The following is a 16,923-nucleotide window of genomic DNA, read 5'->3' as shown; positions in this document are numbered from 1 at the left end:
TGTATTATCTGCAAATCATGTGCTCCCCTCTCACAGCAGAGACTTAAAGTGTACCTGAGTTAAAAAAAGAAAAGTTTACATAATGGCTGTGTTCTTCGTAAAATCATAGCTGTGAAGGAACAGTTATGTTTGGTCTTCAGTAATGTTTTTTTCAGCCATATTACTCCCTGTTTCAGCTGCACAGCTAGATCAATTTCACTTAGAAGCAGGGGCGTCTTCCTTCTGCCAGCACTGTACTACTGTGACATCCTTTCCCTTACTTCACACTATGTTTTGCCCTCTGGAGCACAAAGAACAGATAATGAGGGATAACTCACACTTACAGACACCCAGGAGGCTCCTGTGATGTTCAGGAGCAGTGTAGAAGTAGATCTTTTATCAGGCTCACAATCTCAGCTAGCTCTGACACGCCCCCACTTCCTCTCGGACATCTTCTGAGTCTCTGCTACTAGGGACAGATGTTACCTGGCAACAGGCAGTGGACTGCAACTTAGGTGGAAGTGAGACCCCTAGTGGCCATGACTTTACAGCTTTTTTTCAGGTGGATGCAGACAGATATTTTTTTTAAATAAAGTGATTTAGAAATTTGCTTGTTACAGCATTCTCTATTAAATGAAATTGTGTGAAAGTACAGCGACTCTTTAAGGCCCTGATAGACCAAACGATTTCAATTCCCGATAACGGACCCTTATAATCATTTTTTTTACAAGCAATCGCTCTTTTGTCGGCTGATGGGAATCTTTCACTAGGATGAAAGATAAATCACAGTTTTGATGAATAAGGACATCAGAAGTCCAAATCAGTCACCAGTATAAAACGTAACCTTTACTGATATTAGTTAAAATTATCCCCAAAATGTGCCATACAAAGCAATTTATCAATTAGGCTGAGTAGGCTAAAGAGGGAAGCAAAAACCTCACCCTAAATAAGCCTCATTCACACGTCAGTGTTTTGATCAGTAATTTCCATCAGTGACTGTGAGCCAAAACCAGCATTGGAGCCTCCACAGACATAAGGTCTAAGAGAAAGATCTGCACCTGTTCTGTGTTTAGAGCACCTGGTTTTGGCTCACAATCACTAATGGAAGTCACTGACTGAACACTGACGTGTGCATGAGGCATAACACTCGCCCTACAGACTGATAGCCCTGCCTATCAAAACGGAATGGCCGCCCGATGGGGGTGATCCCGTGTCAGGAACCTCCTAATCAACCCTATATGCCAAGAAAAGACCTATTAAAACTACTGTCCAGGGTCGATTGGCAGTGTTCAGAATATACATGAAAAATAATAAAGATACCAAAATAAATAATATCATCGCACATAGTACACATATGTTCCTATTTTATCCGGTGGTGTCACTTAAGGATCACCAACATACAAAAGGAGCACATGTCATATGTCCCAGGAATGCAAACTTTGACCCGACGCGTTTCTCTGAACCATTCTCTGGGGTCAGTTCATCAGGGGACCACATTTAACCCAAATTTACTTCAAAAAATCAACCAATCAACCAATACTAACAGATGGAACATATGTGCAAGTCTATTTAGAATACATTAAACAATACCCATACGATGTTACAACAGTGATCTCATTGCCATAAAAAAGTTCCAATCCAAAGTTTAGAATCCAGACTCCAATAAGCGTGCAACAGCCAACAAATGAATTATTGATAATGATGTGGCTGTATATATTCACAAAAGCATATCATGCCAAAGACATACTGATAGGGACCTTAGATTGTGAGCCCCATTGGGGACAGTTGGATGCGAATGTCTGTAAAGCTCTGCGGAATATAGTAGTGCTATATAAGTGCATAAAATAAATAATATCATAGCACTTATACATGGGGGTCAGAGGGGAGGATAATTTTTACTTCCCTTATGTAGCTGGAGTCCACATGTAGTACAGAATCAGAACAGAATACGGTCCAAGATTGGTCCTGGATCAGCCTAGGAACATTGGTGGTGCAGTGTTGGCCATCTTGATGGAGAGTGTGGTATCTGTCCTTACCTGCATGCTGTCAGCGTCGCTCTAAATACCTGTGCGCCAAGTCACGTGATCGGAAATCGGCGGTGGAACGCATGTGGACTGCATGGTGGAACGCAAAACCAGGAATCATCTAGCTTCTTTTTGTTTCAAAATGATGTCAAGATCTCCTCCTCTTATGCCTGTCTTTATTGTCTATCACGCAGAAGGCCAGGACTCTGACATCACCATTATGTTTGAGTGTCACATGTCTGGGGATTGGTTTATCACGTTTATTCCTCACATCACCGTCTCTCGAATGCCCAGCATGTTTTGCCTACATGAGAGTGCACGTACATTTACATAGATCTACAACTCCTTCAGTGTTGCAATTAGCAAACGGACGGATGTGGTATATCTTGTGTCCACCAGATTCCAAGAACTGAGCCCCTCTAGAAAGAAATTGACAAGCTTTACATTGGCCGTAACGAAAGGTACCAAGTTGTCTATTGGTCAGCGACGTTGACTCCAGCTATACATAAGGGAAGAAAAGTTATCCTCCCCTCTGCCCCCACGTAGAAGTACTATGAAAAGCTTTTGTGATTACCATTAGAAATATATACAGCCACATCATTATCAAAAATTCATTTGTTGGCTGTTGCACGCTTATTTGAGTCTGGATTCCAAAGTTTAGATTGGAACTTTTTTTTATAGCCATGTAACATCGTTTGGGTATTGTTTAATGTATTCTAAATGCACATATGTTGCATCTGTTAGTATTGGTTGATTTAAAAACATTTTTAGGTAATTTTTTGTTAAAACTGACCCCAGAGATGATCTGACCCCAGAGATGAACTGACCCCAGAGAACGGTTCAGAGAAACACGTCAGGCCAAAGTTTGCATTCCTGGGACATATGACATGTGCTCCTTTTGTATGTTGGTGATCCTAAAGTGACACCACCTGATAAAATAGGAACATATGTGTACTATGTGCGATGATATTATTTATTTTGGTATCTTTATTATTTTTCCTGTATATTCTGACCACTGACAATCGACCCTGGACAGTAGTTTTAATAGGTCTTTTCTTGGGTGGCGGTATCTATCTCTTCTCATGGACATATGGGGTTAATTAGGAGGTTCCTGACACGGGATCGCCCCTATCGAAGCGGCCATTCCATTTTGATAGGCAGGGCTATCAGTCTGTAGGGCGAGTGTAAAAGTGAGGTTTTTTCTTCCCTCCTTAGCCTACCCAGCCTAATTGATAAATTGCTTTGTATAGCATATTTTTGGGATAATTTTAACTAAAATCAGTAAAGGTTACATTTTATACTGGTGAAGGTGCTCTGTCATACTAGGATGAAAGATGCCAGATTATTCCTTCCTGTGTAATCTGAAATGTTTGCCGATAATTAACAGAACTGAATGAAGGGGGAATGGCTGCAGTAGCAATCGTTCCCCCCACATTCACTTTGCATCAACCTATGTAACAGACCAAAGCAAACGAGCATCCAGACATCTTTATCTTCCAACCCGATTCTCCTCTCCTCTGTGTCTTTAACTCTATTAATGTGGTGTTACAACAAATGTAAGTTATGCCCTATCCACAGCACCCCTAAAATGAACGGAGTGGCAGGTCAGGCATATACGCGCAGCCGCTCCATTTATCGCTATGGGAATAGCCAAGCGCTATGGGTCTGTCATCTATCTCTGGCAGTCCCATAATGCTGAATGGAGCCTTCATGCTCATTTCTGACATGGCACTCCATTCATTTTGGGGGGGAGTGCGTCATGTGGGGTAGGAGACACAAATTCTCATGATCAGTGGTGGTCCCAGCTGTAGGACCCCCATTGATGTAATACTTATCCCTTATCCTGTGGATAAGGAACGACTTGAAATTACCAGAAGAATACCCCTTTAAGGTATATTTAGAGCATTTACAGAGAGCCTGCAGGCCGGGACAAGCTACACCCTTCCCCTTATACAATACAGATTTATGACATGTACTACTGATCTGTGCAACACAAAAAACTGAAACAAGCTAAAAATATTCATGAATATAATGTAATAGGACAAACTCGAATCCATGATCTTTCTTCTTTCAGATATTGAACAAAGCATTGAACAGGAAGAAGCCATGAACCGCTCTTCTGCTGACCTGCGTATCCGAAAAACACAGGTAAGAAAACAGCACCCTATGCGACGGGCGATTACAGCAAAGCATTCCTCCTTCTGGAATTACAAAGTCTGGATTGTCACAGTGAAGGAGTTGGACCTCAGCAGTAAGAAAATGTGTTACTGGTTTGGAAGTTGTGTATATATCACTGTATGGTCTTATGGGATGGTACCGTACAGTAACGCATGTGAGGGGAGGATTAGATTTATTATTATACTTACTTTTGAGATAGAGATGAAGAAACACTTTATTGCTAATTGTGGATATGGTTTTCATATAAAAAATCTGCATCTACAGAACATTAAAAGTCCAGTTCAAGTATGTGTATGCTGTAGTAATGTAATACATCATATTGCAAAAGGTGAAATCCACTGTAATATGCACAAGTAAATCTGAGCTAAACATGGCCTTACATTCTTCACATCTTTACATCGTTTAAAGGGGTTGTGCAGGATTAGTAAGGCATGTCTGCTGTCTTCCAAAAACAGTACCACACCTGTGCACCCCTTGTGGACGGTATTGTACCTGTGCCCCATGGACTCCAATGTAGCCAAGCTGCAATACCAGGCACAACCCATGGACAGGGGTGGTGCTGTTTTTGGAAGTAAGCACTCATGATTTTGTAATCCTGGACAACTCCTTTTAATGCTTGTTTCTATCATTTATTCATACTGTTAGATATGGAAACATGTAGCATCTCAACTGGAACTATATCATCTGCACCGACTGCTATAATGGATAATTTTGACTGTATAGGGTGGTGATTGTCTGCACATATAGAACTGGTAATCGTTTACAACAAAGAACTCCTGACCGATATCTTCTACTAGTCCTTTAGCCATGGTGCTTTCAAATTAGTTTCCTCTTTTTGTGCTGAACATTAGAGTTGAGCGAACACCTGGATGTTCGGGTTCGAGAAGTTCGGCCGAACATCCCGGAAATATTCGGGTTCGGGATCCGAACCCGATCCGAACTTCGTCCCGAACCCGAACCCCATTGAAGTCAATGGGGACCCGAACTTTTCGGCACTAAAACGGCTGTAAAACAGCCCAGGAAAGGGCTAGAGGGCTGCAAAAGGCAGCAACATGTAGGTAAATCCCCTGCAAACAAATGTGGATAGGGAAATTAATTAAAATAAAAATTAAATAAATAAAAATTAACCAAAATCAATTGGAGAGAGGTTCCATAGCAGAGAATCTGGCTTCCCGTCACCCACCACTGGAACAGTCCATTCTCAGATATTTAGGCCCCGGCACCCAGGCAGAGGAGAGAGGTCCCGTAACAGACAATCTGGCTTCATGTCAGCAGAGAATCAGTCTTCATGTCATAGCAGAGAATCAGGCTTCACGTCACCCACCACTGTAAGAGTCCATTTTCATAAATTTAGGCCCAGCACCCAGGCAGAGGAGAGAGGTCCCGTAACAGACAATCTGGCTTCATGTCAGCAGAGAATCAGTCTTCATATCATAGCAGAGAATCTGGCTTCCCGTTACCCACCACTGGAACAGTCCATTCTCAGATATTTAGGCCCCGGCACCCAGGCAGAGGAGAGAGGTCCCGTAACAGACAATCTGGCTTCATGTCAGCAGAGAATCAGTCTTCATATCATAGCAGAGAATCAGGCTTCACGTCAGCCACCACTGCAACAGTCCATTGTCATAAATTCAGGCCCAGCACCCAGGCAGAGGAGAGAGGTCCCGTAACAGACAATCTGGCTTCATGTCAGCAGAGAATCAGTCTGCATGTCATAGCAGAGAATGAGGCTTCACGTCACCCACCACTGCAACAGTCCATTTTCATAAATTTAGGCCCAGCACCCAGGCAGAGGAGAGAGGTCCCGTAACAGAGGATCTGGCTTCATGTCACCAGAGAATCAGTCTGCATGTCATAGCAGAGAATCAGGCTTCACGTCACCCACCACTGCAACAGTCCATTTTCATAAATTTAGGCCCAGCACCCAGGCAGAGGAGAGAGGTCCCGTAACAGAGGATCTGGCTTCATGTCACCAGAGAATCAGTCTGCATGTCATAGCAGAGAATCAGGCTTCACGTCAGCCACCACTGCAACAATCCATTGGCATATATTTAGGCCTAGCACACAGGCAGAGGAGAGAGGTCCCGTAACAGACAATCTGGCTTCATGTCAGCAGAGAATCAGTCTTCATATCATAGCAGAGAATCAGGCTTCACGTCAGCCACCAATGCAACAGTCCATTGTCAGATATTTAGGCCCAGCACCCAGGCAGAGGAGAGAGGTCCCGTAACAGAGGATCTGGCTTCATGTCAGCAGAGAATCAGTCTTCATGTCATAGCAGAGAATCAGGCTTCACGTCACCCACCACTGTAAGAGTCCATTTTCATAAATTTAGGCCCAGCACCCAGGCAGAGGAGAGAGGTCCCGTAACAGACGATCTGGCTTCATGTCAGCAGAGAATCAGTCTGCATGTCATAGCAGAGAATGAGGCTTCACGTCACCCACCACTGCAACAGTCCATTTTCATAAATTTAGGCCCAGCACCCAGGCAGAGGAGAGAGGTCCCGTAACAGAGGATCTGGCTTCATGTCACCAGAGAATCAGTCTGCATGTCATAGCAGAGAATCAGGCTTCACGTCACCCACCACTGCAACAGTCCATTTTCATAAATTTAGGCCCAGCACCCAGGCAGAGGAGAGAGGTCCCGTAACAGAGGATCTGGCTTCATGTCACCAGAGAATCAGTCTGCATGTCATAGCAGAGAATCAGGCTTCACGTCAGCCACCACTGCAACAATCCATTGGCATATATTTAGGCCTAGCACACAGGCAGAGGAGAGAGGTCCCGTAACAGACAATCTGGCTTCATGTCAGCAGAGAATCAGTCTTCATATCATAGCAGAGAATCAGGCTTCACGTCAGCCACCAATGCAACAGTCCATTGTCAGATATTTAGGCCCAGCACCCAGGCAGAGGAGAGAGGTCCCGTAACAGAGGATCTGGCTTCATGTCAGCAGAGAATCAGTCTTCATGTCATAGCAGAGAATCAGGCTTCACGTCACCCACCACTGTAAGAGTCCATTTTCATAAATTTAGGCCCAGCACCCAGGCAGAGGAGAGAGGTCCCGTAACAGACGATCTGGCTTCATGTCAGCAGAGAATCAGTCTGCATGTCATAGCAGAGAATGAGGCTTCACGTCACCCACCACTGCAACAGTCCATTTTCATAAATTTAGGCCCAGCACCCAGGCAGAGGAGAGAGGTCCCGTAACAGAGGATCTGGCTTCATGTCACCAGAGAATCAGTCTGCATGTCATAGCAGAGAATCAGGCTTCACGTCACCCACCACTGCAACAGTCCATTTTCATAAATTTAGGCCCAGCACCCAGGCAGAGGAGAGAGGTCCCGTAACAGAGGATCTGGCTTCATGTCACCAGAGAATCAGTCTGCATGTCATAGCAGAGAATCAGGCTTCACGTCAGCCACCACTGCAACAATCCATTGGCATATATTTAGGCCTAGCACACAGGCAGAGGAGAGAGGTCCCGTAACAGACAATCTGGCTTCATGTCAGCAGAGAATCAGTCTTCATATCATAGCAGAGAATCAGGCTTCACGTCAGCCACCAATGCAACAGTCCATTGTCAGATATTTAGGCCCAGCACCCAGGCAGAGGAGAGAGGTCCCGTAACAGACAATCTGGCTTCATGTCAGCAGAGAATCAGTCTGCATGTCATAGCAGAGAATGAGGCTTCACGTCACCCACCACTGCAACAGTCCATTTTCATAAATTTAGGCCCAGCACCCAGGCAGAGGAGAGAGGTCCCGTAACAGAGGATCTGGCTTCATGTCAGCAGAGAATCAGTCTGCATGTCATAGCAGAGAATCAGGCTTCACGTCAGCCACCACTGCAACAGTCCATTGTCATAAATTCAGGCCCAGCACCCAGGCAGAGGAGAGAGGTCCCGTAACAGACAATCTGGCTTCATGTCACCAGAGAATCAGTCTGCATGTCATAGCAGAGAATGAGGCTTCACGTCAGCCACCACTGCAACAATCCATTGGCATATATTTAGGCCTAGCACACAGGCAGAGGAGAGGTTCATTCAACTTTGGGTAGCCTTGCAATATAATGGTAAAATGAAAATAAAAATAGGATTGAATGAGGAAGTGCCCTGGAGTCCAATAATATATGGTTATGGGGAGGTAGTTAATGTCTAATCTGGACAAGGGACGGACAGGTCCTGTGGGATCCATGCCTGGTTCATTTTTATGAACGTCAGCTTGTCCACATTGGCTGTAGACAGGCGGCTGCGTTTGTCTGTAATGACGCCCCCTGCCGTGCTGAATACACGTTCAGACAAAACGCTGGCTGCCGGGCAGGCCAGCACCTCCAAGGCATAAAAGGCTAGCTCTGGCCACGTGGACAATTTAGAGACCCAGAAGTTGAATGGGGCCGAACCATCAGTCAGTACGTGGAGGGGTGTGCACACGTACTGTTCCACCATGTTAGTGAAATGTTGCCTCCTGCTAACACGTTGCGTATCAGGTGGTGGTGCAGTTAGCTGTGGCGTGTTGACAAAAGTTTTCCACATCTCTGCCATGCTAACCCTGCCCTCAGAGGAGCTGGCCGTGACACAGCTGCCTTGGCGACCTCTTGCTCCTCCTCTGCCTTGGCCTTGGGCTTCCACTTGTTCCCCTGTGACATTTGGGAATGCTCTCAGTAGCGCGTCTACCAACGTGCGCTTGTACTCGCGCATCTTCCTATCACGCTCCAGTGCAGGAAGTAAGGTGGGCACATTGTCTTTGTAGCGTGGATCCAGCAGGGTGGCAACCCAGTAGTCCGCACAGGTTAAAATGTGGGCAACTCTGCTGTCGTTGCGCAGGCACTGCAGCATGTAGTCGCTCATGTGTGCCAGGCTGCCCAGGGGTAAGGACAAGCTGTCCTCTGTGGGAGGCGTATCGTCATCGTCCTGCCTTTCCCCCCAGCCACGCACCAGTGATGGACCCGAGCTGCGTTGGGTGCCACCCCGCTGTGACCATGCTTCATCCTCATCCTCCTCCACCTCCTCCTCATCCTCGTCCTCCTCGTCCTCCAGTAGTGGGCCCTGGCTGGCCACATTTGTACCTGGCCTCTGCTGTTGCCAAAAACCTCCCTCTGAGTCACTTCGAAGAGACTGGCCTGAAAGTGCTAAAAATGACCCCTCTTCCTCCTCCTCCTCCTCCTCCTCCTCCTGGGCCACCTCCTCTTCCATCATCGCCCTAAGTGTTTTCTCAAGGAGACATAGAAGTGGTATTGTAACGCTGATAACGGTGTCATCGCCACTGGCCATGTTGGTGGAGTACTCGAAACAGCGCAACAGGGCACACAGGTCTCGCATGGAGGCCCAGTCATTGGTGGTGAAGTGGTGCTGTTCTGTAGTGCGACTGACCCGTGCGTGCTGCAGCTGAAACTCCACTATGGCCTGCTGCTGCTCGCACAGTCTGTCCAGCATGTGCAAGGTGGAGTTCCACCTGGTGGGCACGTCGCATATGAGGCGGTGAGCGGGAAGGCCGAAGTTACGCTGTAGCGCAGACAGGCGAGCAGCGGCAGGATGTGAACGCCGGAAGCGCGAACAGACGGCCCGCACTTTATGCAGCAGCTCTGACATGTCGGGGTAGTTGTGAATGAACTTCTGCACCACCAAATTCAGCACATGCGCCAAGCAAGGGATGTGCGTCAAATTGGCTAGTCCCAGAGCTGCAACGAGATTTCGCCCATTATCACACACCACCAGGCCGGGCTTGAGGCTCACCGGCAGCAACCACTCGTCGGTCTGTTGTTCAATACCCCGCCACAACTCCTGTGCGGTGTGGGGCCTGTCCCCCAAACATATGAGTTTCAGAATGGCCTGCTGACGTTTACCCCGGGCTGTGCTGAAGTTGGTGGTGAAGGTGTGTGGCTGACTGGATGAGCAGGTGGAAGAAGAGGAGGAGGAAGCCGAGAAGGAGGAGGTGGCAACAGGAGGCAAAGAATGTTGCCCTGCGATCCTTGGCGGCGGAAGGACGTGCGCCAAACAGCTCTCCGCCTGGGGCCCAGCTGCCACTACATTTACCCAGTGTGCAGTTAGGGAGATATAGCGTCCCTGGCCGTGCTTACTGGTCCACGTATCTGTGGTTAGGTGGACCTTGCTACAGATGGCGTTGCGCAGTGCACACTTGATTTTATCGGATACTTGGTTGTGCAGGGAAGGCACGGCTCTCTTGGAGAAGTAGTGCCGGCTGGGAACAACATACTGTGGGACAGCAAGCGACATGAGCTGTTTGAAGCTGTCTGTGTCCACCAGCCTAAATGACAGCATTTCATAGGCCAGTAGTTTAGAAATGCTGGCATTCAGGGCCAGGGATCGAGGGTGGCTAGGTGGGAATTTACGCTTTCTATCAAATGTTTGTGAGATGGAGAGCTGAACGCTGGCGTGTGACATGGTTGAGACGCTTGGTGACGGAGGTGGTGGTGGTGGTGTTGGTGGTACATCCCCTGTTTGCTGGGCGGCAGGTGCCAACGTTCCTCCAGAGGCGGAGGAAGAGGCCGAGGCGGCAGCAGCAGAATAGGCCGAGGCGGCAGCAGCAGAAGAGGTAGCAGGGGGAGCCTGAGTGACTTCCTTGGTTTTAAGGTGTTTACTCCACTGCAGTTCATGCTTTGCATGCAGGTGCCTGGTCATGCAGGTTGTGCTCAGGTTCAGAACGTTAATGCCTCGCTTCAGGCTCTGATGGCACAGCGTGCAAACCACTCGGGTCTTGTCGTCAGCACATTGTTTGAAGAAGTGCCATGCCAGGGAACTCCTTGAAGCTGCCTTTGGGGTGCTCGGTCCCAGATGGCGGCGGTCAGTAGCAGGCGGAGTCTCTTGGCGGCGGGTGTTCTGCTTTTGCCCACTGCTCCCTCTTTTGCTACGCTGTTGGCTCGGTCTCACCACTGCCTCTTCCTCCGAACTGTGAAAGTCAGTGGCACGACCTTCATTCCATGTGGGGTCTAGGACCTCATCGTCCCCTGCATCGTCTTCCACCCAGTCTTGATCCCTGACCTCCTGTTCAGTCTGCACACTGCAGAAAGACGCAGCAGTTGGCACCTGTGTTTCGTCATCATCAGAGACATGCTGAGGTGGTATTCCCATGTCCTCATCATCAGGAAACATAAGTGGTTGTGCGTCAGTGCATTCTATGTCTTTCACCGCTGGGGAAGGGCTAGGTGGATGCCCTTGGGAAACCCTGCCAGCGGAGTCTTCAAACAGCATAAGAGACTGCTGCATAACTTGAGGCTGAGACAGTTTCCCTGGTATGCATGGGGGTGATGTGACAGACTGATGGGGTTGGTTTTCAGGCGCCATCTGTGCGCTTTCTGCAGAAGACTGGGTGGGAGATAATGTGAACGTGCTGGATCCACTGTCGGCCACCCAATTGACTAATGCCTGTACCTGCTCAGGCCTTACCATCCTTAGAACGGCATTGGGCCCCACCATATATCGCTGTAAATTCTGGCGGCTACTGGGACCTGAGGTAGTTGGTACACTAGGACGTGTGGATGTGGCAGAACGGCCACGTCCTCTCCCAGCACCAGAGGGTCCACTAACACCACCACGACCATGTCCACGTCCGCGTCCCTTACTAGATGTTTTTCTCATTGTTATGGTTCACCACAACAACAAATATATTATTTGGCCCAATGTATTGTATTCAAATTCAGCGGGATATAAATTTGAGGCCTAGTATTTAGGCGCTGGGTGACCGGTATGGATTTAGTGACAGAATTAGACTTGGAAATGCACAGAAGCGTGTGTGTGAAGTTATTCTGAATGACCCTATGTGCACCTTGAATATTATATACCCTTTTTGGGATAGATTTCAAATAGCTCTGATATAGCAGGAACCACTAAATTATGAAATTGCTAAATTGGGAATTGTATTTCAACCCAGAACAAAAAATGTGCTTTGACGGACACTAAATATCTTGCCCAGCAACAACAGTACAGCGGTAACGAGAGATTTAGCAGGATATAAATTTGAGGCCTAGTATTTAGGCGCTGGGTGACAGGTATGGGTTTAGTGACAGAATTAGACTTGGAAATACACAGTAGAGGGTGTGTGTGAAGTTATTCTGAATGACCCTATGTGCACCTTGAATATTATATACCCTTTTTGGGATAGATTTCAAATAGCTCTGATATAGCAGGAACCACTAAATTATGAAATTGCTAAATTGGGAATTGTATTTCAACCCAGAACAAAAAATGTGCTTTGACGGACACTAAATATCTTTCCAAGCAACAACAGTACAGCGGTAACGAGAGATTTAGCAGGATATAAATTTGAGGCCTAGTATTTAGGCGCTGGGTGACAGGTATGGGTTTAGTGACAGAATTAGACTTGGAAATACACAGTAGCGGGTGTGTGTGAAGTTATTCTGAATGACCCAATGTGCACCTTGAATATTATATACCCTTTTAGGGATAGATTTCAAATAGCTCTGATATAGCAGAAACCACTAAATTATGAAATTGCTAAATTGGGAATTGTACTTCAACCCAGAACAAAAAATGTGCTTTGACGGACACTAAATAACTTTCCCAGCTACAACAGGACAGCGGTAACGAGAGATTTAGCAGGATATAAATTTGAGGCCTAGTATTTAGGCGCTGGGTGACAGGTATGGGTTTAGTGACAGAATTAGACTTGAAAATACACAGTAGCGGGTGTGTGTGAAGTTATTCTGAATGACCCAATGTGCACCTTGAATATTATATACCCTTTTAGGGATAGATTTCAAATAGCTCTGATATAGCAGAAACCACTAAATTATGAAATTGCTAAATTGGGAATTGTACTTCAACCCAGAACAAAAAATGTGCTTTGACGGACACTAAATAACTTTCCCAGCTACAACAGGACAGCGGTAACGAGAGATTTAGCGGGATATAAATTTGAGGCCTAGTATTTAGGCGCTGGGTGACCGGTATGGATTTAGTGACAGAATTAGACTGGGATATGGCCAAAAAATAACCACACTATTGCTGGTTAAATGCACTTGGTGACGGGCGCAGCTTGCCCCTGATGTAGTATATGGCCAAAAAATGAACAGACTATTGCTGGTTAAATGCACTTGGTGTCACAGCTTGACCAACCACACTACTGAGGGTTAAATGCACTTGGTGACGGGCGCAGCTTGCCCCTGATGTAGTATATGGCCAAAAAATAAACAGACTATTGCTGGTTAAATGCACTTGGTGTGACAGCTTCACCCTGATGTAGGCTTTAGCCAGAAAACAACCACACCATTGAGGGTTAAATGCACTTGGTGACAGGCGCAGCTTGCCCCTGATTTTGTATATGGCCAAAAAATGAACAGACTATTGCTGGTTAAATGCACTTGGTGTGACAGCTTCACCCTGATGTAGGCTTTAGCCAAAAAACAACCACACCATTGAGGGTTAAATGCACTTGGTGACAGGCGCAGCTTGCCCCTGATTTTGTATATGGCCAAAAAATGAACAGACTATTGCTGGTTAAATGCACTTGGTGTGACAGCTTCACCCTGATGTAGGCTTTAGCCAAAAAACAACCACACCATTGAGGGTTAAATGCACTTGGTGACAGGCGCAGCTTGCCCCTGATTTTGTATATGGCCAAAAAATGAACAGACTATTGCTGGTTAAATGCACTTGGTGTGACAGCTTCACCCTGATGTAGGCTTTAGCCAAAAAACAACCACACCATTGAGGGTTAAATGCACTTGGTGACAGGCGCAGCTTGCCCCTGATTTTGTATATGGCCAAAAAATGAACAGACTATTGCTGGTTAAATGCACTTGGTGTGACAGCTTCACCCTGATGTAGGCTTTAGCCAAAAAACAACCACACCATTGAGGGTTAAATGCACTTGGTCGCAGCTTGTGCTGGCGCACCACAAGACACAAAATGGCCGCCGATCACCCCAGAAAAATGTGACTGACAAACGGTCTGGGCAGCCTAAAAACAGTGAGCAATTGAGGATCAGCAGCTCAATGATCCACAGCTGCAGATCTATCAGTTAATCAAGTCCTTTGGAGGAGTTAATCTGCCTAATCTCGCCCTACTGTCGCAGCCGCAACCTCTCCCTACGCTAATCAGAGCAGAGTGACGGGCGGCGCTATGTGACTCCAGCTTAAATAGAGGCTGGGTCACATGGTGCTCTGGCCAATCACAGCCATGCCAATAGTAGGCATGGCTGTGATGGCCTCTTGGGGCAAGTAGTATGACGCTTGTTGATTGGCTGCTTTGCAGCCTTTCAAAAAGCGCCAAGAAAGCGTCACAAAAGCGCCAAGAAAGCGACGAACACCGAACCCGAACCCGGACTTTTACGAAAATGTCCGGGTTCGGGTCCGTGTCACGGACACCCCAAAATTCGGTACGAACCCGAACTATACAGTTCGAGTTCGCTCATCCCTACTGAACATAAGTAACATAGTAACATAGTACATAAGGCCAAAAGAAGACATCTGTCCATCCAGTTCAGCCTGTTATCCTGCAAGTTGATCCAGAGGAAGGCAAAACAAAAAAAACACGAGGTAGAAGCCAATTTTCCTCACTTTAGGGCAAAAATTCCTTCCTGACTCCAATCAGGCAATCAGAATAACTCCCTGGATCAACGACCCCTCTCTAGTAGCTATAGCCTGTAATATTATTATGCTCCAGAAATACATCCAGGTCCCTCTTGAATTCCTGTATTGTACTCACCATCACCACCTCCTCAGGCAGAGCATGCCATAGTCTCACTGCTCTTACCGTAAAGAATCCTCTTCTATGTTTGTGTACAAACCTTCTTTCCTCCAGACGCAGAGGATGTCCCCTCGTCATAGTCCTGGGGATAAATAGATGATGGGATAGATCTCTGTACTGACCCCTGATATATTTATACATAGTAATTAGATCTTCCCTTAGTTGTCTTTTTTCTAAAGTGAATAACCCTAATTTGTATAATCTTTCAGAATACTGTAGTCCCTCCATTCCAGTTATTACTTTAGTTGCCCTCCTCTGGACCCTCTCCAGTTCTGCTATGTCTGCCTTGTTCACAGGAGCCCAGAACTGTACACAGTACTCCATGTGTGGTCTGACTAGTGATTTGTAAAGTGGTAGGACTATGTTCTTATCACGGGCATCTATGCCCCTTTTGATGCAACCCATTAACTTATCGGCCTTGGCAGCAGCTGCCTGACACTGGTTTCTACAGCTTAGTTTGCTGTTCACTAAAATTCCTAGGTCCTTTTCCATGTCAGTGTTACTTAGTGTTTTACCATTTAGTATGTACAGGTGACTTGCATTATTCCTTCCCATGTACATAACCTTACATTTGTCAGTGTTAAACCTCATCTGCCACTTCTCTGCCCAAGCCTCCAATCTATCCAGATCCCTCTGTAGCAGTATACTGTCCTCATCAGTGTAAATTACTTTACACAGTTTAGTGTCATCTGCAAAAATGTATATTTTACTGTGCAAGCCTTCTACAAGATCATTAATAAATATATTGAAGAGAATAGAGCCCAATACTGACCCCTGAGGTACCCTACTAGTGACAGTGACCCAATCTGAGTGTGTACCATTAATAACCACCCTCTGTTTTCTATCACTGAGCCAGTTACTTACCCACATACAGACGTTTTTTCCCAGTCCAACCATTCTCATTTTATATACTAACCTTTTATGTGGGTTAGTATATGAAGGATGAGTTTTCATAAGTCACGGGTCTGCTGTTTTCTGTACTTTCCACATAAACTTTGGTCCAACTTACGAATTCAATTAAAGTGAATATAGATATGAATCTGGATCACAGGAGTAATGCAGTGTTTGGAGAGTCACATGGAAGTTACAAGAAGTTATGATGGATCCAATTGACCTCAGTGGGTAACAATAAGATGGTGTAATAGTATTGTTGTCACTGTGTGGGGTGAAATTAAAAAAGAAACACTAATGAGCATCCCAGATTTGTCCAAGTCTTGAAGTGTCCAGGTTGTACTACAGTTGTTTTAACCCTTTGGTATCTCAAACCTCTAGGGGGTCTTGCATGATCCATGAGCCCCCAAATAATGTTTGCCTAATGTTTCCCCTATTGCACACGGGAGGATGCCTAGACAAATGCATGCATGCTTAGTGCTGGTAACACTTAGATTACGAAAACCAGAATTGATTTATTTTCTATGAACTTTGAATTTCTTCCTAGCACTCAACATTGTCTCGCAAGTTTGTAGAGGTGATGTCTGAATACAATGCAACTCAGTCAGATTACCGTGAACGCTGCAAAGGCCGTATCCAGAGACAGCTTGAAATCAGTAAGTTTTTGTCCTTGCCTGTCTGTAATAATAATTAAAAAAAGTACCTGCAATTCACAGAGAGTTGGTTTGGTTTTTGTCGTGATGTTAATATGCATGTAAAATATTGTATGTAGATTGTATATTGATTAGTAAGATGAGCAAGGTGGCTCAGTGGTTAGCACTGGTGCCTTGCAGTGCTGGGGTCCTAGCTTCAAATCCGATGTCCTCCCACACTCCAAAGACATACTAATAGGGAGCTTAGATTGTGAGCCCAATTAAGGATAGCTTGATGCTAATGTCTGTAAAGCGCTGCGGAATATACACTCACCTAAAGAATTATTAGGAACACCTGTTCTATTTCTCATTAATGGGATTATCTAGTCAACCAATTGCATGGCAGTTGCTGCAATGCATGTAGGGTTGTGGTCCTGGTCAAGAAAATCTCCTGAACTCCAAACTGAATGTCAGAATGGGAAAGAAAGGTGGG

At 46.0% G+C, this 16,923-nt stretch overlaps 1 protein-coding gene across 2 annotated transcripts in view; it reads left to right on the top strand.

Moving 5' to 3' along the window:
• Positions 1-16,923, top strand: part of STX1A (syntaxin 1A) — a 196,617-nt gene that overhangs the window by 162,075 nt on the left and 17,619 nt on the right. For both annotated transcript variants that reach the window (XM_044283912.1, XM_044283911.1), the window contains exons 5-6: positions 4,078-4,151; positions 16,346-16,454. In XM_044283912.1, coding sequence (XP_044139847.1) covers positions 4,078-4,151; positions 16,346-16,454 — 183 coding nt within the window. The remainder of the gene's footprint in view (positions 1-4,077; positions 4,152-16,345; positions 16,455-16,923) is intronic.

This window comes from Bufo gargarizans, chromosome 3 (assembly GCF_014858855.1).
Source record: "Bufo gargarizans isolate SCDJY-AF-19 chromosome 3, ASM1485885v1, whole genome shotgun sequence".
NCBI lineage: Eukaryota > Metazoa > Chordata > Amphibia > Anura > Bufonidae > Bufo > Bufo gargarizans.
This window is presented reverse-complemented; position numbering and strand designations above follow the sequence as displayed.